Source organism: Thrips palmi, unplaced genomic scaffold (genome assembly GCF_012932325.1).
Source record: "Thrips palmi isolate BJ-2018 unplaced genomic scaffold, TpBJ-2018v1 HiC_scaffold_2, whole genome shotgun sequence".
In the NCBI taxonomy this organism is placed as follows: Eukaryota; Metazoa; Arthropoda; class Insecta; order Thysanoptera; family Thripidae; genus Thrips; species Thrips palmi.
The window spans coordinates 10,087,111-10,113,540 of record NW_023144629.1 but is presented as its reverse complement, the minus strand read 5'-3'; the positions used below and the strand labels follow the sequence as shown (position 1 = coordinate 10,113,540).

The 26,430-nt window shown below is 45.5% G+C and overlaps 1 protein-coding gene across 5 annotated transcripts; it reads left to right on the top strand.

Annotated features, from left to right (window-relative positions):
- The first annotated feature begins 162 nt into the window (after positions 1–162).
- LOC117647166 lies at positions 163–25,173 on the top strand. 5 transcript variants are annotated; one of them, XM_034388740.1, is made up of 8 exons: positions 5,257–5,386; positions 16,731–16,988; positions 17,887–18,120; positions 18,875–19,020; positions 19,962–20,144; positions 22,528–22,646; positions 23,025–23,212; positions 24,246–25,173. In XM_034388740.1, the coding sequence occupies exons 2-8, from the start codon at positions 16,803–16,805 to the stop codon at positions 24,999–25,001; spliced, it is 1,812 nt and encodes a 603-aa protein (XP_034244631.1). In that variant the 5' UTR covers positions 5,257–5,386; positions 16,731–16,802; the 3' UTR covers positions 25,002–25,173. The 5 variants fall into 5 exon arrangements, with proteins under 5 accessions (XP_034244636.1, XP_034244633.1, XP_034244634.1 ...); XM_034388741.1 differs by lacking the exon at positions 5,257–5,386 and adding an exon at positions 11,432–11,449; XM_034388745.1 differs by lacking the exons at positions 17,887–18,120; positions 18,875–19,020; positions 19,962–20,144; ... (1 more) ...; positions 23,025–23,212; positions 24,246–25,173 and adding exons at positions 163–603; positions 914–993; positions 3,275–3,420; positions 4,033–4,224; positions 4,732–4,847 and having other exon boundaries at positions 5,199–5,386; positions 16,731–16,883.
- The last annotated feature ends 1,257 nt before the right edge of the window (positions 25,174–26,430 follow it).

Genomic DNA, 26,430 nt, shown 5'->3' with positions numbered 1-26,430 from the left:
TTCTAGTGCACAGTTTGTCTGCTTCTTAGCTTCCAAGACTGTGTATTCCAATCTCAAAGAAACCAGTCCTATTACATGTCAGTCGGATTCTCGTAGGTGTTGGCACTTTTGGAGACCAAAGAAGACAAAAAGATGAAGATGCTTAAGCAGACAGCTCGCAGCCTCCTCACAGCTCAGCTGTTGTTTCGTTCTCAATTAAGAGTCATTTTCACGAAATTTTTCGGCAGTATCATCGTGTTATGGTCCATTAATGACACTATTCCTTTAAGATTAACCTCCGGTTCGCCTTGGAAGCAAGCGCGACGCGTTTGAGTGCTGACAATCAATGTTTGGCTCTTGGCCTATAGAGTGGCCACGACTTAACCTGCTCACAGCTCGTGAATCAAAACGCCCGGCTGTGACAGAACGTAACCACCTCAGTACGGTCCGCGTGTGAACCCATCTTAGCTCACCTGCGAAGAGACCTCCCCACCAGTGTACTTACTGAGACTGGGTAGTAACTTTTGCATCAACATTTGTGTAAAAGTGATATGGACTACCTTTGTTGCTGGACATGAATGTTGGACTCACATTATCTTCTGCGTCACACCCAGTTTGTCACAAGTAAGTACCCTGGTCATCAAGGTGAATCAAAGTGTCCGTAGTTTAGTGTCACAACTGATGGCTGTCACTTGCCAGAGCTGCGTTCACTCACAGACATCCTATTTTGCTGCTGCAAAGCACCTATTTTGAGGCCAACGTGTGCTACACTTCAGGCCAATAAGGTGTACGGAAAAGACTGCTAAGGGCATACGGAGAACACTGTAAAGTCATACGGTCAATATTGACAACAGGGCTACGGAAACTAGTGAGGCCTGGGTACGGAGAATTATCACAAGTTGTTTACAGAATTCTCCATAGTCTTTTGCCACAGTGATGTGGGAGCTGCAGCGACAGCTGGATCTGCAGGAACTGCCGGCTGCGTCGTCCCAGAGCGCTCCCCACTGCATGGAGGTGAGTTTCAGTCGCCGCTGAGACCGAACCGGTAGGAATGTGGAGATGTTTCAGAATTGAATTGAATCTCCGCGGCTTTCTCTGCAAGGTGAGGACACTTAAGTTTGTGGAGTAGGCGTGGCATCGACCAATTATATTCCTTAAAAGATCTGAAACGAGTCAGCCCCATCTCGTCTTCAGATTAAGTTATCTTTCTAACGAACACTAGCATGCATTTTGTGCTTCGGGCGTGAATGGCTGGGTTCGGATTTGTTCCAGAAACTCGTTGAAGAGCTTCAATGAGAAGAAATTTTGGCAGATTTTATTCGAACTTCATTACACTGAATTTATATGTACAAATTTTGTATGAGACGACAGTGAAGACGAACTTTTTGTTCATATCTGTATGCAAAGTTATTTTTGTACATAGTGTGACACAAAATTGAGCATTAGGGTGAGATTCTACTGAAAATCATACTTTCTTCAAATTGAGTCCATCAATATTCATTGTCAATTTAAAGTATTTCATAGTAAATAGTAAAATTTGAAGTTTGGAGACCAATACCTTGCTCCAAATCCAGTCGAAGAGGAATTTTCTGCTATTTACAGTCGTAACTTGAAAAATTCTCCTACGCAAAGTAATGCAACGTTGATGTTCTGGGCATTTCTCTCTTCTTTGGTTCATACTTGATAAACCGTGGCATTAGCAAGATACAGGGACCATTACAAGATCATAAGCTCTGTTTTTAAGACAGCATGTCACTAAAATTTCAATAAAATGGTAAAAATCCTGATATTTTAGTGTCTTTTTTTTTCTGAAAAGCAACGTCATGTAAATTTGTTGGGTCCCATGTCTTGGTGATGCCACGCTTTACTGCATATGAGCCAAAGAAGTGAAAAATGTCCAGAACATCAGTTTACGTTAAAATACTTTGTGTAGGAGAACTTTTAAAGATTTTGCTATATAATAGGCTGAAAAAACCTCTTCGACTGGATTTGGAGGAAGGTATTGAGCTCTAAATTTCATGTTTGACTGATAACTATGTAGTGCTGCGACAAATGTTAACACTGGGGCTCAATTTGAAAAATGCAATATTTTCAGTAGAACCTCCCCTTTAGGTGGGAAATAACCATTGAAGCCCCTTTTTTTTAAAGTGCCTAGTTTTCATTGAAAACTCTTTCCTACCTTAAGGAGTTTAATTTTGTCTTGTAATGTGTTCCTTATAGATTCCAAATTCAGCCAGACATTTCACCCAAGTACCCTATGAGTGTAGAAAACTTCGGCCAAAAAGCAACGCTGCCAACCTTCGGTGCGCACGTTTTCTCGAAAAGTAATTGATCTCCAGGTCCAGGTATTCTGTACAGGATACTTGACACATATATCTAGTTCACACCGTCGCCGTTTTTTGAAAGTGAGTTCCAGTTTTTTGTAAACACGGCAGAAAAGTGCAAAAAATGAAGTATTGACTCTCTATTTTCAATTTTCCGCCTTATACCAAAAAACTGGAACTCACTTTCAAAAAGGGCGACGGTGTGAACTAGATATATGTGTCAAGTATCCTGTACAGAATACCTGGACCTGGAGATCAATTACTTTTCGAGAAAACGTGCGCACCGAAGGTTGGCAGCGTTGCTTTTTGGCCGAAGTTTTCTACACTCATAGGGTACTTGGGTGAAATGTCTGGCTGAATTTGGAATCTATAAGGAACACATTACAAGACAAAATTAAACTCCTTACGGTACGAAAGAGTTTTCAATGAAAACGAGGCACTTTAAAAAAAGGGGCTTCAATGGGTATTTCCCACCTTAACGTATGCACCAATTCGTGCGCAACAACTTGCGAAGAGCTGCGTAACAATTCACATTTTCACACGCGACAAATTCGTGTACTTCAAAACGTGTGCTCGATTTTGTGCGTAGCTTTGCACCAATAACTGCGTAGAAATTAGATGCTAGAAGCGGAAGTAAAGAATAATTTGACAAAGTTCCAAATTGAGGTTTGGAAACAACTAAACCAAAGTCAACGTGACTCTTTTGAAAATATTGTCGGTAGACGATAGCTCAACTTATGTTTTAATGAGTCGAATGTAAAAATAAACAAGTCAACTTCACCTTTCTCATTTTGAGCTGGTTGAACTTGTTAGCATTCATTTATTTAGTTTTCTCTGCTAACAGTTCTGTTTCTCCTGAAAAATGGCCGAAGCCGAAATGGAGTTATCGCCTACTTTCGCTTCCTTGCGTCAGTTGAGTTTGAACTTTGCCGTGATTTCCAACCCCGTGACCGTCCGTGCGTTCGGCGCAGATGGCGGCGCTGCCCGAGGACGAGCTGCTGCAGGTGCTGAGCCACCTGAGTCCCGGGGAGCTGTTGCAGTGCCGGCAAGTCTGCCGCCGGTGGCGGGACTTGGCGCTGCACCCGGACCTGTGGCGAAGTAAGAGCCTGCGCGCCTCGTGAGTATTTTGGTACCTGAGCCCTGAGCTAAAGTCTCTAAAATATATCTATATCTACTCCAAACCTTCATCTTACCAGGCCTTACCGTGACAGCAATGTGAAACCAAACGTGGGCAACTCCACACTTCCTGTTGTGGAGTAAGTCTCCACCCTTGGAATTGCAGAGTTTGCAGCCTCCACACTTCAAGTGTGGAGTAGCTCACAAGGCCCCTATCTCTCTGCATGGTGTCAACGTGGACAACTCCACGTTGGAGGTGTGGAGACTCCAAACTCTGCACTTTTAAGTGTGGAGACTGAACATTCCTCTCCTCCGCAATTCAAATGTGGCGTTCTCCTCGTTTGGTTTCACAGTGAGGAAGCTGCATGTGAATTGAAAACGCTGTCGTCAGCAGTGGTTCAAAAATATTTAAAGTTAATGTTTTGAATTTTTGCTCTCGGTTTTAGCCAGCTACAGATGATTCCATGTGCCTATTCTTTTTGTTGTTACGGGCCTTTTCAAAAACTACAAATATTTTAGAGAACTGGGAGAGGAAGGACAAACTTGAAATTCTAGATAGTGCCCATTACTTCAGATGATAATCGTCCCTAATCACGTGCTGTTTTATTTTAAGCTCCGGCTCCTCCGCCCGCCTGGTCGCTGCTGCACTACGTCTAGCCCCCTGCCTTAACCACCTATCTATGTTGGGTTCGGAAAGCATGGCTCGTCTTGGCGTTCTGCTTAGCTCTACGACGTGTGCCTTTGCCAAGCTCTACATCTGGGTGGATCCAGCTGACGCAGTTCTCGTTGCAGTGGTGGTCAGCAGGTGGGAAAAGGGTTCAGGGCAGCTTCGCAAACACACGTGGCCGCATGACTGTATGCATACACTGGGAAAACAAAGGCATAAAATTTACGCCCTTGAGGGCATCAATACTCTTTTACGCCCGAGGGCGTAAATCGTTTTATGCCCTTAGGAAGGACATAGGTAATTTCTTAAAAATTTGAATGCCCTTTCAAAAGGCATTGACGATTCACGCCGCTCCAAGGGCGTAATTGCTTTACGCTCTTAAAGGGCATTATTTTAATGCCTTTGTTTCACCAGTGTACTGTTCTGAACGGTGTGCCTGTGAAGCACACTGTTTCTAACTCTGTGCCGAGGACCCATGCAGTCTCTCCCGATCAGGCACGCTTCTTTAAAGTGTGTGGGTGACAAGCACACGGTTCAGAGCAGTGTGCACACTGGCGTTTGCATTGCAGAACGCATCACTTCCCATTGTAACTCAACTCCAATTCGGCGGACTCCACGTGACTCACTTTCCTTTTCCTTGCGCAGGCAAGCCGCCCTGGGACGATTGCGTGTTGTCGAGTTGTCTTTGTGGTCTCGGGATCTGAATGAAGAGACTTTCCTGAGACTGCAGTGTCTCCATGAAAGCCTTCTCTACACTCCAGGTAAAAACTTCTGGGGCTGGTCAGAGATCGTAATAGATTTTCCTTTTCATGGAGGGAAAAGGGGGGAGAGGGGTGGGGTGATGTCAATGATCACCTCCCCCGATTCTCGCATTCGACGCGACCATGCCAACCAAACCGAAAGAATTGGTTCATCAGGCTCCCTGTCTAAGAGTTCTTAGTGCTCTATTGTTTGGTTCAGAAGATTGGTTCGGATTGATTGTGCTGAAATAAGTTATCTCACTGATCGTGAGCCAGCAAAAATTTTGGCCACTAAAGTGCATTGCACTTTACACTCGTTCACACAAAAGAGTCAAACACGTGTGTCAAGAGCAACATGTTTGTTTTGCTTAGGGTTGGAACGTTTGTATCTTTCCATCGGCGAAGGCACTGCGGACATCATGAGGTGGAGAGCACCCCTCTCCCACGTAGCTAAAAGCGATCTGCCGGTGCCGGCATCCCTGCAGGTGTTGATGTATCCGTCAGAGTTCGCACATACGTACCTGCCCCTCCACCTTGAGTGGCATGCGTCAACTCTAAAGGTAAGGAAATGAAATGGCGAGATATTTTCGCTGTAACTCAGTTTATATCGCACACTAGATGTTTAGTATGTACTCCTCTTGTCCATAGACGAATAGGGTATTTCGGAGGAGCTCTGGCCTGGAAGAGGAAAAACTAAAACGGAAGTTAGAAATGGCAGTTACTATATGAGAAACGCTATGGATGAGGTCTGGGGCTCATCCGCAGCGAATATTTCTTATAGGAACTCCAATTTCTTACTTCCGGGCCACACTGCAAAAAATCAGTGTCTGATTCGGAGCATGCTACGGCGTTCCGTATACCCCCTGAAATGGTGATACGGACATCTGCCGTACCACTCCTCCCATAAGAGCCTGTGCTTTGTAAAGCGTGGTACGGAAATTTAACGGAAAATGTACCGCTAATTTTAGACCGGAGGTTGCCGTTTCGGTTTTCCGTTTGTGAAATAGTCCAAAATGCTCCACGGACAGTGAGGAAACGGACACTCCGTAACTCAAATTTCTGTAACGGATAACGTGTAAGGGCCAGTCCGTATCCTTACGGAGTGACCGTTTCATGCGTTTCGTCAGAGAACTTTGCGTTACGGAGCGTCCGTTCCTCTTTGTCCGTAGAGCATTTTGGACTATTTCACAAACGGTAAAACAAAACGGCACGAGAAAAAACCAATGGTGCCAGTTTCGAGCGAATCGGAGAAGTTCGGACACGGGTTCAAATCCCAGCGGGGTACTTTTTGAACATTCTTTTTTTCGAGTTGTTTCATTGTTTCTGATGGTTTTGAGGGTGCTGATGACGAAAACGACATTTATTTTAACCCCAGACTCAGGTTTAATTCCCGTCAGGGTCAAATATAGGCGAAATTCGTACGTTTCTTAACGGGACGGGCCAAAGTTGGCAATGTATATCGCTACTTTTCCTGTTACCGTAAACTGGGGCTACTTTGACCCACCGGGGTAACTTTGGCCCATGGGCTAGAAATTCGTTTTAAGTGCTTCTTATTCCATTGGTAACATTTTTAGCCGCTGGGCCAAAGTTACCCCAGTGGGCAAAGTAGCCCCGGTTTACGGTATTGGTGTTCCCAAGAGCTCGGGTTGGGGTGGTCCGACTAAAGCTTTCTCGGCATCTTTTATTTTAGACCTAATGTTTTTTTCTTGAATTATTGGTTGACAATTTTTGTGTTTTGTGATCACTGATCATGTTAACCTAATGTTTCATTAGAACTTCAATGTTACTTCTTCTTGAACAATTGAGTGAAAACTTATTTATGCAGCTTTTTTCTTTGACTTTTTGTGCGCAAATGAAGTGAAAAATTAATGTACCTCACTTTTGCTCAAAATTTGTACAAGGTAGGTGTACGCCAGACCGTGTCTTGTCGTAACAGGCTTCGCGATGCTGCGCCAGTTACGACAATCCACGCCTGGCGTTACACCTACCTTGGCCTGCGGCGCTTGCCTGCCTTCGGCAGGCTAGGTTTCTTTTCCAGGCATCCGCACACCAATTTGCGTGATTGAAGGTCAAAACAGCATTTGATTTCGTGCCTAAGGCTGCATTGGCCTGACTTTTTAACTTGTCGAGGCTGGGGGGCCCGCCCCGCCCCCCAGACCCCCCTTTCTTCAAGACAGAAGTGATCTGCCTGCAGAAAACTCGATTTTTCGCCGTTTTTTAGGTGTTTTTCGGCTATAAAAACCGAACCAGTTGAGCTAGGATAGTGAAATTTCGCGTGTACTGAGCCAAGGACATACCCAAAAAGTGTGCAAAATCTCACCGAGATCGGCCGAGCCGTTCAGGAGGAGTAGCGCGGACACACACACACACGCACGCAGACAGGAAAAATTTTTCAACCCCACCTGAGTAACAGGCTTCGCTATCGCTCAGCCAATTAATTAAATCTTAATATATACTAACAAATCGTTCACTTGCTCGCCCTTATAATATTATCACAGTTTTAAGAGAGAATTATGGCTGTAGTGTCGATTTCTTTATAAACTGTGATAAGGGCCAGCAAGTGAACAAAGTAAAAACGCCCTTTTTACGCATCTAGATTAGTTGGAGCCAATCGTAAAAAGGGCGATTTTTCAAAATACTCCGATTTGACTTCAACTTATATCAATTGATTCGTCTTGAAAAGGCGAAAAAAAGTCTAATGTCGCTCATTAAGTCAGACTTAAAATGGCGATACTGTGGGCCAAAAACTGCAAAAAACAGGTATAAACGCGATTTTTATTCTGTTTTCCATTGGCTAAACCCAAAACCAAAAAGGGTGATAGACCACCATCAAATCTTCCTTAAAAAAATTATCATCAAAAAATTCAGATGCATTTTTTGGGTATTCGCGAAAAACGAATTTTTTGGTACGTATCTCCTAGAACAAGTGACTTGTGAAGTGGCTCTCGGACACTTTTTTTTTTCAGTATACCATGAAAAGAAGGGAAATCCACCGGGCAGGTCGCCCTCGGGCAACAAACAAATTTTTAGTGAAGGTTTCAGTGTTTTTTACAAAATACGCGATAAAAAATTTTTGGGCCGACCACAAAAGTCCAATTTTTTTTCTGGAGCTCTTTGCTACATAGGGAACACACCCACAAAGTTTCGTCGGAATCCGAGACATCGATTTCGGGACCTCGGGTGACTTGGGAAAGAATTATCCCTCACGGATCGGCATGGCTCGGCGCGCTCGGGGCGCGGCGCGGCGGTGCAAGCTGGTGCAAGCCACAACTTGGCTACCACACCTCGCTTAGGTCTATGTATTTTATTGGGCTATCTATTTTATTTCATACACAATTATAAATACTATAATCCCGAACTACTACCTAGAAGAAAGCCTTACGAGTATCATTTGCTTTCATTAACGTTGGTTGAATGAGATTTTAAAGTTATAAAAAGTTTTTGGACATAAAAACTTCACTGCCAACAAAGATTCAGTTTTTCCTCCTCTTTCCAAATCTGGTCTCGGATTTGACGTACGACCAATGGTTGCTGTGCCCTCCAAGGTTGCGCTGTTCCCGTATTCAGCGAAAAAGTAAATTGGCCACAGCTCAGCCCCTAGGGGGCCGGACCCCAAACCAAGTACTGATTATTTCATGGGACCATAGGGGTAACAAACCCTGAAAAGGAGAACCTGATCGGAGCCCAAGGTGGCTAAGGCCTGGTTGACTTCACATGGAATGTCCCATCAGCTTGCCAATATTTAGCACTTCAGCCGCTGGCGATGCCCAATTATGGTCAGTATTTTAGGACCACTCTTCAAACTGAAGTGTATTCTCAGTATGCATCTGCAGATGCATACTTACAAGTGAACACCTCCTAGTGCATACTTGAGTGAGTACACATGGATTCATACTTAGCTGAGTACACATCTGCGGATGCATACTTGGATCAGCTCACACCTATAACGTATGCATCCGTAGGTGTGTACGCATCCAAGAGTAGATGTGTACTCGAGTTTGTAGGGGAGGCTTGCCAACTTTCGGCTTTCAAAACGGCTTTTCAATACCGTGGCAAGCAAACTTGCTAACGGATTGCTGGTTAACAGAGAACTTGCCCGCTCACTGCGTGTTGCCCTTTCAGTCCGTGACACTGGGGAACGCTCCGCCTCCGCCACGCACTGCGGCGCTGCTCTCCACCGTGTCCAACCTGCGGGAGTTGACCTGCCCCATGATGGCCGACATGCCGGCCATCCTCCAGTGCACGGAGTTGAAGGTGCTTCGGCTCTACCCGCGGCTGGAGGATGCAACGCAGCCTTTCTTGCCGGGCGTGCTGAAGTTCCTCCGAGGGGCCGTGATGCACTTGAGGGACCTGGCTCTCAACTTCTCCGTCGTGCCTCATCTCCAAGCCTCGGACACTGTGCTCAGCCTGGGTGGGTCTGGAGAGGCTGCCCCGGCACTCAAACGCCTCGAATTTCAATTTAAGTGTGAGAACGATATGTCACCTCCCCCAGGCTACGGAACTGTACCGCTGCGCAATCTCGCTACTGTCATCCACCGCTTGAAGAATCTTGTGCACCTTGACTTAGACGGCCCGCTCCATGATGACCTGCTGCGTGAACTGGACGGCGAAGTCCTTCCTCACCTGCAGGAGCTGTATTTCGACTTGCCTGAGCCATGCATGCACGAGTGGGCACACAGGGAGCAAGTCCGTGCGGCCGTGCTGAGATGCCCACTGTTGCACTTGTCTGCGATGAGCAAGTGGGAGGAGGGAGCTTGCACTTTTTGTCAGGGTTGCTGTCGACATGATAGCTGCGAACGGCACGTTGTGTTCAGCCATCCAACGGAAGCGATCTGTGGCGTATCTCACTACGATTCTGATATTCACATAAAATAATTTAATTTGGGTGGCACCGTGGCTAGCTCCCCCTCTCCAAAGAAAAACAAAACAAGGAAGTATTAAAGAATTTACATGGAGGAATGTTGAATGCCTCACTGATCCTGTAATTGCTTTGGGCAACCCAACTTTTCTACTGTATTGAGAATAAATTCGATATTAATACTTAAATCGTGATTTTCCAGGATCCTTACGCATGTTTGTATTTGTATTTATTTGCGGTTAATTTACACACAAAGGAATACATGAAGTTCAGCCAAAGTTGGTATTGACGATCACATGGTAAAGGGAACGTTCACAAATTACATAAGGGCGATTTGGGGGGGTGACCTTCTAAGGCCATGTAAGGCCATCTAAGCCCCCTGACCCCCATTTACCTGAGGTTTTCGCCAAAAACTCACTTAAAACCCCTCTTAACTTTTTTTCTTTTTTTACGTGTTTTGTGCACAAGACGAGACAAGAGAGCGGTTTTGGAGGCAAAAATCAATCACGTGTTGAGATGGCACTGCTTTTATTACAAAATCATTTTTAAAAAAGGCATTTGGCCACAATAAAATCAACGCAGCCATGGAAACAAAACATAATACTGACAAGGTCAAAAACATAAAACAGGTATAAAAAAACATTTTCCAAACACTTTTCGTCCCCGTCCGTCCAGGGGCAGGTAAGCCGTTCTGGCAGGCTCGGGTAGGCTTTTGATCGGCTCCGCACTTCCGCTCGGTACCAGCTGGTACTATCTCAATGAGCGCGCTGCAGCACTGGTAAAACTAAAGCGTAGTATTACCCTCTATTTTCAAGCGTAATTAGGTTACGCTTGAAATCAAGCGTAACAGGCTCATCCACCAAGATTTCCCCTATCTAAATGCATGGGGGAATTTCCAGGGTATGTTTCAAGTCAAGCGTAACGTCTTCAAGCGTAACTTTATGCTTGACTCAAGCATAGAGTTACGCTTTAGTTTTTCCAGTGAGGCGCAGCGCCTACAATGCACTAGCGGCGTTAAATTCCCGTTTTGGCGCGTTTGGGAAACCGTCCATAAGGCATGCACTAGACGCCCCATCCCCCACATTAGACAATAGTAACAATTGGCCGGCCACCCCCTACCCTTTTGAAGCCTTCACGTAATTTGTGAACGTTTCCTCAGGATCACATAGATGGGCATAGATGAGCCCAGTATAATTTGACAAAACATCCTGGTAAAACATTTCTTATTGAATAAGATGATTTTTAAAAACAGTTGCAAAGATATTTAATTTACTTTCTTATCTATTATTTCGTTCCTGTAGATCCTATGCAAACTTGAATATTTATATTGCTAGTTCTGGGGAGATCTCCCTGGATGTAAGTGTTATTTCTGGTGCAGTGTTCCTCATTTCGAAGAGTAACTTTATCCAAACATTTCGTAACAAAGAGTACACTCATACACACAGAGTGAGAAGATTGTTAGCGACGAGCGACCGAGGCGCGCCCAGGCGGCGAGCGCTGGCACCACACACCTGCACATCTGCAGATCCCCGTGCGACGTAGAAAAGAGCTTCATTTGTACTGTTTTTGGAGGTCCCGAAGAGCTCCCAAAACCGACTTCTTCGGGACGTCCCAAAGTCGTCGGATTCCGCTCATGTACTACTTTTGTTTACAGGGAACTACTGCGTTGTCGCACCACTAGGGTACGCACCGAGGCACAAACTGCATGAGTCATCGAAGAGGAAGGGAAAGCGTCTCTTTGAGGGATACGAACTCAGCTACCGTGGTACAGTCGACTCTGTCATTTTGTCCACCTACCCGGGAGGAGCTGTGGACAATCAAAACAGCCTGGGCGGATTAGGCCGCCGTAATCCATACCTGGGCTGGGTCAGTCCCGGGCCGGCGAGGCAAGGCACTGGCCGGCGGCGCCCGTCCAGCCAAAGTGGTGGGGATGACTTGTGGACAAAATGACAACAGCAAAAATGAACAAAATGACAGAGTCGACTGTACTAATAAGGGCTACACTATTCTGCTTCTTGGATTCCCACTTCACAGTGCTCCGGATACCACCCCAATGCTTGATGCTGGCTACGCAGTGACATTTTCAGTCGTCACTTGATGACAATTTCAAAGCTAATTTTCCTTTACAACAACGTTTTGTTGTCAAGCCCATGCAATAAGCAATTGCTGTGAAGTGGGAATCCAAGAAGTTCTTATGAAAATTCCATCGTTCTCACAATCATCACTTGAAAGTGATGAAAATATCATTCACGATTAGTCTTAAGGAGGCAGTCTCGTCCCTGTTCCCTTTTTAGGGGGTTTCCCCCCTCTTTTGATGGCGATGATTTTTTAAATATACCTCTCAGAGGCAAACGTTAAAAACCAAATGAAAGAACGGAATTTTTAAAACGTTTCCAAAAAAGATATTTTGTTTTGTCTGTAGTTGTAAGGGAGTATGGTTAAGTAATGCAACAAAAGCCGGCAAAACATACAAAATTTCACTGCGCGACATTTTTATCCTGAAGTTCTTAACTCTTTCGGCAATTGGTTTTCGGCATTTTGAAGATAAAAAAAAATAGCTTTTACTTTGGTCTACAACTATCCCTATAGCCCAAGGAAAACCATTATTAAACCAATACCGAAGTTTGAAGATATGTTTGGATACGTTTATAAAAAACGTTTTCCTTGGGCTATAGGGATGATTGTAGTCCAAGTAAAGACCGTTTTTGTCTTCAAACTGCCGCAAACCGATTGCCAAAAAAGTAAGAACTTCCAAAGAAAACTGTCGCGCAGTGAAATTTTGTTTGTTTTGCCGGCTTTTGTTGCATTACCTGTAACTCCCTTACAACTTAAAAACAAAACAAAATTATTTTTTTTTTTTTGAAAATGGAAAAATTCCTTTTTTCATTTGGTTTTGACCGTTTCTCTCTAAGAGGTATATTTAAAAAATCATCGCCATGAAGAGAGGGGGAAACCCCTTAAAAAGGGTTCAGGGACGAGACTGCTCCCTTAAGAGGATATGGTACACCTCCCCAGAAGCGGCATTTCCAGGGACGCGCAGGGACCTCTTTCTAACGCCGTCCTGGCCACACCGTTCGAGGTATCGATATGAAACTTGACACACGGGCTCAGAAGGGATCAATCTCAATGACGGTGCGTCCAAAAATTTTTTTGAACGCCTAAGTTAGGCCCCAGGGCAGTCCAGTTCTGGTCCAACTTTCGTTCACAACAAGTCCTAAGAAAATAGGAATATCCAAAAAAGGGCCACGGCACGTTGTAGCTGCAACTTTGCTCTATCCAGAGAACTTGTCCCCATCTGCGTGCGGTCAAAAATAGAGATCAAAACCTGGTAGACGGCGGACCTCTGCACGGCGGATTTGAACATCTTGCGAAGTTTTGAAAAGGCACTGTCGCAGACGAGCTCTACTAACCCCGCCTCCCCCCGCCCATCCCTCCGGGCGACCCGCCTGCAGCCCGCTGCTTTGTCTCTGCGCCGGGCCCCCCGCTGGCCCCCTCCTCATTCACGCGCCGGAGCCGAGGGTCGGCAGCGTGACGGCTCGATTTATGGCCTTGTACTCCGAGAGTTAAATTTTTGAACGGATGACTCTAGACTCTCAGGACATGAACCATTGCACTCAGCGCGTGTTCCTTGTGCCAGGCGAATCAAATTTTAATTTTCTACGATAATTTTGACCTTTGTCATTGTTTCAACAGGTCCGGGTCAAATGGTCGTAGAAACTGAAATTTTAGTTGCCTGTCACCAGAATAGCACGCCAAACATCTTCGTACAAGTTTCAAAACTAGAAAATGTCCCCTTTTAAAAGTTTGGCCGTACAGCCTAGAGCCATAAATCGACCTGTCACGGTGCCGAACCTCTCGGGTGAGGGTGGGCAGCCCGACAGTCCCCATTCAGTGAAACAAAGTCGGCGACATCATGTGCGGGGCTTGGAGACGGTACAGCTCGTCGGCACAAATATTGCACCTCCTCTCTCCGACTAGCTCCAAACCGGCCGTGCAGAGGTCCGCCGTCTACCAGGTTTTGATCTCTATTTTTGACCGCACGCAGATGGGGACAAGTTCTCTGGATAGAGCAAAGTTGCAGCTACAACGTGCCGTGGCCCTTTTTTGGATATTCCTATTTTCTTAGGACTTGTTGTGAACGAAAGTTGGACCAGAACTGGACTGCCCTGGGGCCTAACTTAGGCGTTCAAAAAAAATTTTGGACGCACCGTCATTGAGATTGATCCCTTCTGAGCCCGTGTGTCAAGTTTCATATCGATACCTCGAACGGTGTGGCCAGGACGGCGTTAGAAAGAGGTCCCTGCGCGTCCCTGGAAATGCCGCTTCTGGGGAGGTGTACCATATCCTCTTAAACTGCCAACAAATATGCGCAGTGTAGGAACAGAACGATGGTACGCAATCTGGTCAAGTTAAGCAACATACATGTATGCTTAGTGCAATTGGCAATTGGCACTCGCTCCCGCCGTCACTTAGCGTAACATAACGTATGGGCATGTCAAATTTAAACGTACGTGACTGTACATTCGTTTGGATGTGACACAACATATGTTAGCGGGTACTACGAGTAACATTGGTTCAAGTGTCACTCTCGTAGAATGTGACAAAGCGATGCGGTGTGTCACATTCGTTGTACGTGTGACACGATCAAACTGGCACTCGCATTGCAGTTTTCACGTGCAATACGTATGTGATGTCACATTCATTGGCGAGTAGTGTGCCCCTGAATTGGTGACGTCCCAGAGCAGGAGTCAGGAGAACAGGATCGGAAGTAACAACAGTTTTTCGAGATGCACTAGGACATAAAATGTGTATTTAGTACACAGTTGTGGGCGTGTACTTAGAAGCACACACCTGTGAGTGTGCGCTGGAGTGTGGTTGGACAAGCACACCGCTGTTTGAGCGTAGGGGTATGGGCTCCTTGCTCCGTAAGAAAGAACACTGTTAAAAAAAATTACTGAAAAGTCATAATTTTTTGTAAGAAGTCGATTTACTTACATTCAGTCTGAATTTTCATACCAAAACTTTCATACTTCGCGGTCTGAAAGTTTCAGACGACATTAGTCTGAATTTTCAGATCAACATGTTGTATGAAAAATGATACCAGTCCGTCTATTTTATCAGACTAAGTTGTACGAAGAATATGAACAGTCGCACTAAACAATGCCACTCTGTAGAGTAGAGCTCTAATCGGCGAACTTTTGCCATCGGTTTATCGCAGACGCTCAGCGGATCGTCCCAGCTCAAAAATTAAGTGCACGGCAGCAGGCTCCTTCTTGCAAAGGAAGTGAAGAGGCTAGAGGTGACTGCTGAATTGCGAGAGAGAGCGGCCTTAGCCCAACCACGCACCGACCCGTGGCCATGCGCGAGAGTGAAATTGTATTCTTTGTTATTTAGCTTATACTGCACTTAGTAACCTGAATCTTGCTTTGGTGCGCTCATGCTTTTTTAGACAATCACTTGGAATAAGTTTGTAACAAAATATTCGCGATTTCACCTTCAAGAGGCAATTTTAGCTCCAAAAGATCATCCATGCGACACTAGCGCCACCTCGCGGATGGAGCAATAAGTGTCCATTTCGGAGCTCTGAAACATTCTCTATGCTTTTACGGCACTAAACGTTTGAAATACAACAGTAGTATTGATAAAAGTTCTGAGAAAATCGAAAAACGTACAAAGGGGACGGTTTTTTTTCACTCGTTTTCCGATTTCACAAGTATGAATTTAGTTTTCGGACGACAATGTACAAAACTTGATAGCCATCGCTCTAAATATTCAGACTAGCTAGTCTAAATTCAAATTTCAGACATCAGGTCACACTTTTCAGACAGTTGGTCTTAATATTCGTACCATTTTATGAATTTACGATTTAGACCACCAAGTGAGACGAAATCAGTCTGAATTTTCATATATTTTTTAACAGTGAAGATGGCGGCGAGGTGGCGGAGCGTAGTGGCGTCCCACAACAAGCAGAAAGCTCGGCTGATGTCCTGGCGGCGTCCGCTGAGCAAATTACTTTTTTACAATCAACTAGGGTAAAAACAAGTCTAATCCGCCTTAGTCGACCTGGGCGGGACGGAACGCCGCCAGGACATCAGCCGAGCTTTCTGCTTGTTGTGGGACGCCACTACGCTCCGCCACCTCGCTGCCATCTTCTTTCTTACGGAGCAAGGAACCCATTCACTCCGAGAAATCGTATACAGACTTCTCGGTTTTCCGCTCTATTACAGGAATTTTACACGAGAATTACGGCATGGATATGCCAAAATTTGGAACATTTTACCGTTAAACGGCTACGCTCACGTGTATCACGCGGAATACACAGTTTCTGTGTATACAGTACTACGCGAGTGTCTACCCACTCGTGTTTCAGTGTGCTTTCAGATCGGTGAGAGAGGTGTGCTAGGCCAAGCACAATCCTATAGGTGCGTGCCTGTCTAAGCGTACTTGCATCATCAACTCCAGTTTTAGGTGTACTACAGGAAAAGTTTTCTTAAAAAGGGGGAATTCTGTAACTGATACAACAGAAAAGACTAAGTAAACCTTGCTAACCAGTAAGGCCTTGAAAAGAAACATGGCATATTATAACAACATATTTCGATCAAACATAAATGTGATTCTTAAGAAAAAAAAACTTAAAAGTTTACAAGCTATTTCTTCGTCTTAGAGACGACACTTAAGTCCTCTGTAATACAACACAATAACCTTCAGTTATGTCGTTAAATAACATCAGTTCTGCTTTGTGTCTGAACGGGAAATCCATCCATAGACAACAATTTTGTTTCGTTAACAACTCCCTCGTCAACAGTTTCATTTAAGACAGCACCACTTGCAAATGCTTGTAATATAACAAAATGTGTTGCTATCATTACCCTCAACAGCTCCTAACCTTAACAGCATAACTGGTTAATTTACAACACTTTTAACAGTGGCACCTTACGTTCGTGTGCTTTAAGTACTTCGTGAAGTTTTAAGCGTGTGGTTAAGAAGATACACTGTCCCGTTCTGTGACAGTTTGGTAAATCTTGGCTCCTTTGTATTTTCTGCAGCCCATCTTCTGAACACTGCAGCCCGCGCCCGGAGAAACCCCATCCTTCTCTGCAGTCCTCGCCGTCCCCACCATGCAGGCCGAGGTCGTCGTCGACTTGGCAGTGCAGGCGGCCGAGGCGGCGCTGCGGGTGGAGCGCCTCCAGCTGCGGGTGGCCAAGTTGGCTGTGGACGCGGCCAGGACCCAGGTCCGGCTGGCGGAGCGTCGCAGGGACGACGCCGTGGGGCGCAGCGAGCAGCGCGACGGCTGCGGATCTGGGGTGAGTCGCCACCGCAATGTCTGCGGAGAAATTCCCATGACACGAAGGAAATGGCGCAAGCATTGCACGAAGGGGTTTTCTTCGTGTTAAGAAGGTTTTTCTGTGCATTCGCCGCAAGTACAATACAAAGCAATTTATGAGCATTAGTACGCAAAGCTTGTTTGCACAAAATTGTGTGAGACTACAACCAAAATTTGCACGAATAAATATTGTGTGTCAATACTGGGATTCAGGGAATGTGACGATCATGTCACGTTCCTTTGAATACTGTGTCACATTCGTTTAAACGTGAATCGGCTGGCCCCGGGCCTGGACGAGGCTGGTTCACGTTTAAACGGATGTGACACAGTATTCACATGCACTGTTAAAAATAGTTGTTTTAAAACAACAACACAGTTACCAACCTCGACAACGCTGTTGTTTGTGAACAAGTTTGCTTGTTTTGAAACGACGAATTCGTTGCTAATTATTTTAATGACTTATGCTGTTTCAAAACAATATTTTGCTGCGTACAAACAACCCGGACAATCTAAGAAGTGGTTACTGCGGGGTAACTGGGAATCTACTAGGTCTGTGACCTAATCGGCAATAAAAAGTGATGCAAATAAGGCTGTCTATCGGTTTACAAACATCTTGTGGACGAACGACGCAACTCGTTAGTAAACAACAAAAGTCATTTGAAAACAACTTTGATCGCTAAGAAAATTAGCAACATATTTACTGCTAAATTACAACATAATTTTTAACAGTGTGGTATTCGAACGAACGTGACACGATTCACGTTTAAACGAACGTGACGTCACATTTCCTGATTTTCAGTGAAGTGACTTGGCGTGTAGTGCATTAAAATGGCAGCATGCGCCTGACGGGATTTCCTCTGTCTGCGCGGCGCGCTCAGGACGCGTCGCCGTCGTCCCCTGCCGCCAAGAAGCGGAAGGCGTGGCCCTCCCCCGGAGCCGAAGTGGAAGTGGAGGCCCGGGAAAGGTTGGCGGCGCTGCAGGCCCAAGAGGCGGTGCTGGAGGCGGAGGCGGAGGCAGCGACGGGCCGCGTGCTGGAGCTGCAGCGACACCTGGACCTGCACGAACTGCCGGCTGCGTCGTCCCAGAGCGCTCCCCACTGCATGGAAATGGAGGTGAGTTTCAGTCGCCGCCGAGACCGAACCGGTAGGAATGTGGAGATGTGTCAGAATTGAACCGAATGTATGGGGTTTACTCTACCAACTGAGGACACTAGAATTTATGGAGTAGGTGTGGCATCGACGATAGCGTGGCAGGAGGACCGATATTGTTCTTGTGCACTGAGATGTAACCCTGGTGCCTGTCCTAACACTCTGGTGTTTATGAATTGCCATCCCCAATATTTTGCTGACAGTAAGAGTACCTCCTTAGGGTCCTTTGATGGCAGTATGGCCAAAAGTAAAATGGCATATTTTGGGAATAAAAAAAACCGTTAGTCAAAACGTTCTTTTTGGGTAAAGCTTGAGGTCACAAACTTGTTTTTGACTGTATTACGTTGCCATCAGTGGTTTAAACTCATGTGAGCGCCGAAAGACACAGCGCCGTAATTTCATTTGAAATTTCAATAAATCACCACGGCCAAAGTCCTGAATATTTTTCAAAAAAATGTGTAGGAGTGTTCCTTGGGTGCAAGGCTACTACGACAGAAAAAATTGGGTGTCTTCCATTTGAATGGAAAGTGCTTAGTCACAACAATCCTGTAGTCACAACAATCCTGTGCAGAGTGACCTGACATTTAGGATGCTACTTAAAACTATAAGTGAGCTTTTTGAACTAGTTATCATTCATTTACTTAGTTTTCCCTGCATCAATGGAGTGTGAACTTTGCCGTGATTTCCCACCCCGTGACCGTCCGTGCGTTCGGCGCAGATGGCGGCGCTGCCCGAGGACGAGCTGCTGCAGGTGCTGAGCTACCTGAGTCCCGGGGAGCTGTTGCAGTGCAGGCAGGTCTGCCGCCGGTGGCGGGACTTGGCGCTGCACCCGGACCTGTGGCGAAGCAAGAGCTTGGACGCCGAGTGAGTATTTGGCACCTGAGCGAAATCTCTAAAATATGGCTATGTATATCCACCCCAAACTCTCATCATATGCTGGGTAAAAAGGAAGCTGCCTGTAAATTAAAAACGTAAAAGACTGACTGTCTTAAGCAGTTGGTCAAAAATATTGCAGAAAATGTTTTTCATTTCTGCTCTTGGTTTTAAGACGGGTTTGTACTGAGTTTTCCTTACGCTAATACGAGATTTCTTACGCTCTTACAAAATTCTTACGCTTAAACGAAAATTCCATCGAGTTACATAGGGGCATTTGCCATGCTCTACGCTTTGACAAGCCCTTACGCTACGCAGAATGGCTACAACGGGCGGTTGGTTTTAAGCCTTAATCCAACAGGATGTATTTTTTAGCGCAACAGGCCCTTACGCTATGACAAGTTCGCGTTTTTGAAATTTTGAAAGGGTACACTCTGAAGGTGCCACGAAAAAATTTTGAGACATCTCTGATGAATGGATTCTTTGTAATAATAACGCTTTGAATTTTGACTCCTAACCTAACCCAAAACCAGGCCGTTTTCGGACCCTTTTTCATTGGCATAATGTAAGGGTGGTAAGAATGATCTCACTCTCTCTCGCGCGTGATACTGTCAAGAGTGCAGACTACTTGAAAAACTTGAAAAAATTCAATTGGTCTGGTTTGGCGGCAGGGGCTCGCTGACAAAAATGATCCATTGTTGGTACCTCGATCCATGTTCCCTAATTCAGCTCAGCACAGATAATTTCATGTACCTACTTAGCTCTTGTTTTGAGCCTTTTCAATAAACTACAATAATTTAAAGAAGGAAGACGAATTTGGAATTGGAGGTAATGCAACGGACATAATAACACACTACTTGTGAATTAGGGCGTATGTACAGTCTTTAAATCCTCCCCAGCATTACTAACCATGTGTGTCGTTTTATTTTAAGCTCCGCCAGCTTGGTCGCTGCTGCACTACGTCTAGCCCCCTGCCTTGACCACCTCTACATGTGTGGTTCGGAAAGCATGGCTCTTCTTGGCGTTCTGCTTAGCTCCACGAGGTGTGCCGTTTCCCAGCTCTACATCAGGGTCCATCCAGCTGACGCAGTTCTCGCTGCAGTGGTGATCAGCAGGTGGGAACAAGGTTCAGGCAGCGGGTGGAAACTCGCTAGGTGGGGCTGGGACCGGGTCGGGATCGGTCCGCTCGGGGCGCCACGGCCAGCAGACGAACTTGTCGCCCCGCATCGGTACCTTATTTTAAAGAAATGTACCCTAAATCGAAACATTTGGAGTCATATTCGGGTATCAAAATCAAGGTCATTGTCTAAAGAATGCATCTGAAGCATAGTTTTCTCTTTATAATCGAAATAGAAATAAGGGAGGTGATGAAAATGCGATGGCTCGGTCGCGGGAAACGCTACCACCAGATTTTGTAACACTTAGTTTTCAATGTTAGAGCCCTCGGAGGCCATACATGTAAGCGAGCCGATTTTTCCTTACAAAATTTCGCTCGGCGTAGGATACATTTCCTTTTGATTGGACTCACCTTGCAAGAAATATCCCACATAATAGTTGATGCGACGGAATGGTGTCTGCTTGTACTTCTCACTTCAACTCGATAAATAGAATACAAACCACTCGAATCAAAGCTGCATATCTGGCCTAATGCACGGCAAATTTAATGTAGATTCATTTTGCACACGCGGCTTTGGGAAATAAGGTCGGATTTCTTTACATTAAGTGGATTAAAAACACCAGACGCAAAGAGGCTGAAATGACCACTTTTACGGTCTCTACTAATGTGAGAAATCCGACCCGTCTAGACACACGCGAGTTCTTGAGAACAAATCTTCAAACATGCCGTCGTGCATTTTGTTTAAAGGTTTTCGCACGAAACTAACCTCAAATTATACAATATGAATTCTAAAATACTGCAGCGTCAAACACCGTTGAAAGCGTCGTCGGCCCGTGTCGTCTGGACCGGAGGACGGGACAGACTATGGCAAATTCACCGCTCGGCACAGTTTTGTTTCCATTTTGTGACAGTTGCACCTGCCGACATGTTGGCTGCTCGGGTAGCGCGTGTTGCTTTCATTGACTTCCACACTAACCTCCTGAGGAGAATCCATGCTCTCAAAATCAACCAAATGCAATGCCCAATCGTGGAACTGTGAAAAGTAAACAAACGGTGCCGAGCGGTGAATTTGCCATAGTCTGTCCCGTCCTCCGGTCCAGACGACACGGGCCGACGACGCTTTCAACGGTGTTTGACGCTGCAGTATTTTAGAATTCATATTGTATAATTTGAGGTTAGTTTCGAGCGAAAACCTTTAAACAAAATGCACGACGGCATGTTTGAAGATTTGTTCTCAAGAACTCGCGTGTGTCTAGACGGGTCGGATTTCTCACATTAGTAGAGACCGTAAAAGTGGTCATTTCAGCCTCTTTGCGTCTGGTGTTTTTAATCCACTTAATGTAAAGAAATCCGACCTTATTTCCCAAAGCCGCGTGTGCAAAATGAATCTACATTAAATTTGCCGTGCATTAGGCCAGATATGCAGCTTTGATTCGAGTGGTTTGTATTCTATTTATCGAGTTGAAGTGAGAAGTACAAGCAGACACCATTCCGTCGCATCAACTATTATGTGGGATATTTCTTGCAAGGTGAGTCCAATCAAAAGGAAATGTATCCTACGCCGAGCGAAATTTTGTAAGGAAAAATCGGCTCGCTTACATGTATGGCCTCCGAGGGCTCTAACATTGAAAACTAGGTGTTACAAAATCTGGTGGTAGCGTTTCCCGCGACCGAGCCATCGCATTTTCATCACCTCCCTTATTTCTATTTCGATTATAAAGAGAAAACTATGCTTCAGATGCATTCTTTAGACAATGACCTTGATTTTGATACCCGAATATGACTCCAAATGTTTCGATTTAGGGTACATTTCTTTAAAATAAGGTACCGATGCGGGGCGACAAGTTCGTCTGCTGGCCGTGGCGCCCCGAGCGGACCGATCCCGACCCGGTCCCAGCCCCACCTAGCGAGTTTCCACCCGCTGGTTCAGGGCAGCTCCGCAAACAATGGCACTCTCAGTCCCATGTGGACTTTTTTATTCCCTTGCTTATAAAGTGAAAACAGCAGACGTAAATTCTTCTATTTTGTCTTAAGCTATGCACAAGTTTGATCGTTTTTAAGACCAATTTGTCAATAGATCATGAATTATTTAAAAAGTACATTGCAGTTGACAAAATTCAGGGTAAATGAACTGAATACCTTAGAAGATGAACAGAAATGCGCGAAGCTAGCTTGAAGGGAAAATAGTACATTACGGTTGCACAAAAAACTTTTTGGCATTTGAGAAGAAGTTATTTCGAGTCTGAGAGTGTGTGTGCATGGTACCCTGTTCTAAACTGTGTGCCTCAATGCACACTGATCTCAACTGTGTTAAAACTCAGTGCCCAGGACTCGTGCAGTCACAGGCTCCACCACATGACGCTGATCATATTTTTGCGCAGGCAAGCTGCCCTGGGACGACTGCGTTGCGTCCGACTGTCGCTCGTATCAGACGATTTGAATGAAGAGACCGCCTTCCTCAGACTGCAGCGTCTTCAAGAAAGCCTTCTCTACACTCCTGGTATAAATACATTCAACGCTCCAGCAAATTTCGGCTCCCTTGAATCTTTTTCTCGGAAGCACACTCAAAAACCCTTTGAGAAGTATTCTCTGGCAATGTATTGCAAACTCTCTTACAAACTTCCTCCTTTGCATTGCGAAACTTTGCAACTAGCAAAGAAAATGCTTTGCAACGTAACAAACCAGTGCTTCGCAACTTTACAGACTGCTTTGCATGTTTGCTTCAGAAGATAGGTCCGGGTTGATTATACTGTAATAGGATTCACTCACATCGTGAGCAGACAAAAATATTGACCATTAGTGCATTGTGATAAAGAACTCTGTTTACATTAAGGAGTCGAAATTGTGTCAAAAGCGACATGTTTGTTTACTTGTCTAGGATTGGAGCTGTTGGAGCTTTCCTTCGACGAAGGCACTGCGAACATCATGAAGACGAGAGCGCCTGTTATCCATTCAACGAGCAGCGACCTGCCAGTCCCGGCATCCCTGCAGGTGTTGGAGTATATGTTGGAGTTCACAGATACCTACCTGCCCCTCCACCTTGAGTGGCATGCGTCAACTCTAGAGGTAAAGACACTGAAAATGGGCGAGATTTCCACTGTAGCTCAGTTCTTCACGCTTAAGGAGGCTCATACATTTTAAAAGCACTTTGTAAAAACATTATTTTTTTGTAGAAGGATCAAGATTTTGTGATTTCTGTACTAAAACCTTCCTAGATAATTGAGTAGGCCTCATTTTGGCATTAGTTAAAGTGACTTTGGACACTTTTTGGAAACTTAGTAGGAAAGTTTAAAATTTTGGTTCCCTTAAGATTTTCTTCGCATTACTTGCTCAGATCTGGGGAAAAAATCAGGGAGACTCATCCTCAGTAGTGTCATATAATCGACTATAATGGGCTTCTCATCTGCAATAGTTTTCAAAATAAAAACAACCACTTTCTAAACAATTTTTGGAACAAATTTTTGAACACAAATCAATTGTGGGCCAAAACAGTCTATTTTTAATACGGCCGTAGCTCAGTAAATGAGGGTGACAGCCGGGCAGCTATGCTGCAAAACGTAGTCAAGGGATCTTATTGAAACGTCTCAAAGTTCCTTTGGCTACTTGTTCAAAATACAAATATTTTTACTATGCATTTTTCGATAAAGTGACCTACAATTGATTTGGCATACAGGACATGAGCCCCGTCCCGATTGAGCCCCGTTGGTCTGAGCCCGGATTGAGCCCCGACCGAAGCCCCAATATCCAGAGCCCGGATTGAGCTCCGATCTGAGCCCCATTTGAGCCCGACTTAGCCTCGCGTCCTGAAATCGCCTTTTTGCATGATTCATTGCCACGGGGCTCAAGTAGGGGCTCGAACAGGGCTTAGGTCGGGACTCAATCCGGGCTCTGGATATTTGGGCTTCGGTCGGGGCTCAAATGGGGGTCAAAGTTGGAGCTCAGGTCGGGGCTCAGACCATCGGGGTTCAAACGGGACGGGGCTCATGTCCTGTACGCCATTGATTTTTTTACCTTAATGCTGTGGCAAGCAAACTTTCCACCGGTTGGCAGTGACAGAGAACTTGCCGCCTCGCGTTAACTCTGCGCGTTGCCCTGCCAGGACGTGACATTCTGGAGCACTCCGCCTCCGCCACGCACTGCGGCGCTGCTCTCCACTATGGCCAACTTGCGGGAGTTGTGCTGCCCCATGATGGCCGACATGCCGGCCATCCTGCAGTGCACGGAGTTGAAGGTGCTTCGGCTCACCGCGCGGCTGGACGATGCAACGAGGCCTTTCTTGCCTGGCGTGCTGAAGTTCCTCCGAGAGGCCGTGATGCACCTGGAGGACCTGACTCTCGACTTCTCCGTTGTTCCCCATCTCCAAGCCACGGACACTGTGCTCAGGCTGGGTGGGTCTGGAGACGCTGTCCCAGCTCTCAAGTCCCTCCAGTTTCAATTTCTGTGTGAGAAAGGTGTGTCACCTTCGCCCCCAGGCTACGAAACTGTACCGCTGCGCAATCTGGCAACTATCATCCACCGCTTGAAGAATCTTGTGCTCCTTGACTTAGACGGCCCGCTCCTTGATGACCTGCTGCATGAGCTGGACGGTGAAGTCCTTCCTCACCTGCAGGAGCTGCATTTCAACTTGCCTGAGCCATGCATGCACAAGTGGGCAAACAGGGAGCAAGTCCGTGCGGCCGTGCTGAGATGCCCACTGTTGCACTTGTCTGCGATGAGCAAGTCGGAAGAGGGAGCTTGCAGTTTTTGCCAGGGTTGCTGTCGACATGATAGCCACGTACGGCACTTTGTGTTCAGCCATCCAACGGAAGCGATCTGTGGTGTAACTCACTTCGACTCTGATATTCACATAAAATAATTTAATTTGGGTGGCATCGCGGCAAGCTCCCCCCTTCCAAAGAAAAACAAAACAAGGAAGTATTAAAGAATTTACATGGAGGAATGTTGGATGCCTCACTGATTCTTATTAGTTCTTAGACAACCCATTGTTTCTACTTTTGTATTGAGAATAAATTCTTATTAAATACTTATGTCGTGATTTTCCAGGCTCCTTTCAGATGGTTGTATTTGTATTTATTTGCGGTAAATTTACATTCAAGAGAATACATGAGGTTTACCTAAGTCATGATCACCTAATAACGGAACGTTCACCAATTACGGAAGGGCGATTTGGGGGGTTTTCGGCTCCCCTAAGGCCATGTAAAGCCCCCTGTGGGCAAAGTTTTGTTCCTTGGACAATCTTACTTAAGAGGACTGCTGTCTCAGCCACTTGGTGCAAAAATTGATTCGATGAGGCAAAATACCCAAATTCATGTTTTTAGTCCGAAAGTGTAACTTTGCTGGGCTATAACTCAGGCAGGACATATCTCAGCAGGACATAATAGTTTGGCTTTTGAAGTCTTTTTAGGGGCAACATGCCCTCAAAATATCAGGACGACCGGAGGGGGTCGTGGCACAGAGTGCCTTTTCTTAAATGAGATTTTACTCAGGGATGAGGCGGGGAAAGGATTTTTCCGAAGGGAGAGGGGGGGCGTTCGTCAAATAGGCAGGGTAGACAGCGCGCGGGAATGTGCATTGTCTCGACGGTGATGGCGATCGACGCCGTCGTGATCCTCGCAGTGGTTCACTCGCTTTCCTGCACTGCAAACCTAACTGTCTACTAAGTACACACTTACAAATGCATGCTTGCAAGTACACACACTGAGAAAACCTTACAAACTATTTTGGGCCTTACAAAGAAAAGTACTTTGTATAACAAAGTATTTTGAGCATACATAAGCTTACAAAGAAAATACTTCGTAATTTACGAACTATTTCTTCGTAAAACAAAGTATTTTAGTTTGTAACATGTATGCTCAAGATACTTCGTAAGGTTTTAAGAGTGCATTTTCTCGGCGGTGATAGTGATCGACGCCGTCGTGATCTTCGCAGTGGTTTACTCGTCTTTTCTGTGGCGCGACGATTCCATCTTCGTAACCGCGGGGCTTGGTTAGGAAGGGAAAGGATCATCCAGCATTACTTCTGAGTTGTATTTTCTGAGTGCGGCTGGTAAATGGTCTCAAGCAGTGAGCCTGCACCTGTACCCCACTTACTAGGGAGTCAAAAATGGCATTCTACGTGTAAAATCACAAGAGGAATCCGAACCTGGCCTCGAATGGGTCGTACCTCGACTCCGTCTACCTGTAACCGCACGTTTGAGCTTGATTTTCAAGCAATTTTCAGACTTTCTGGTTCGCAGTGTCCCCAAGCAAAACAAAATTACTTTTTCAGGGTTCAAACGGTGTCTC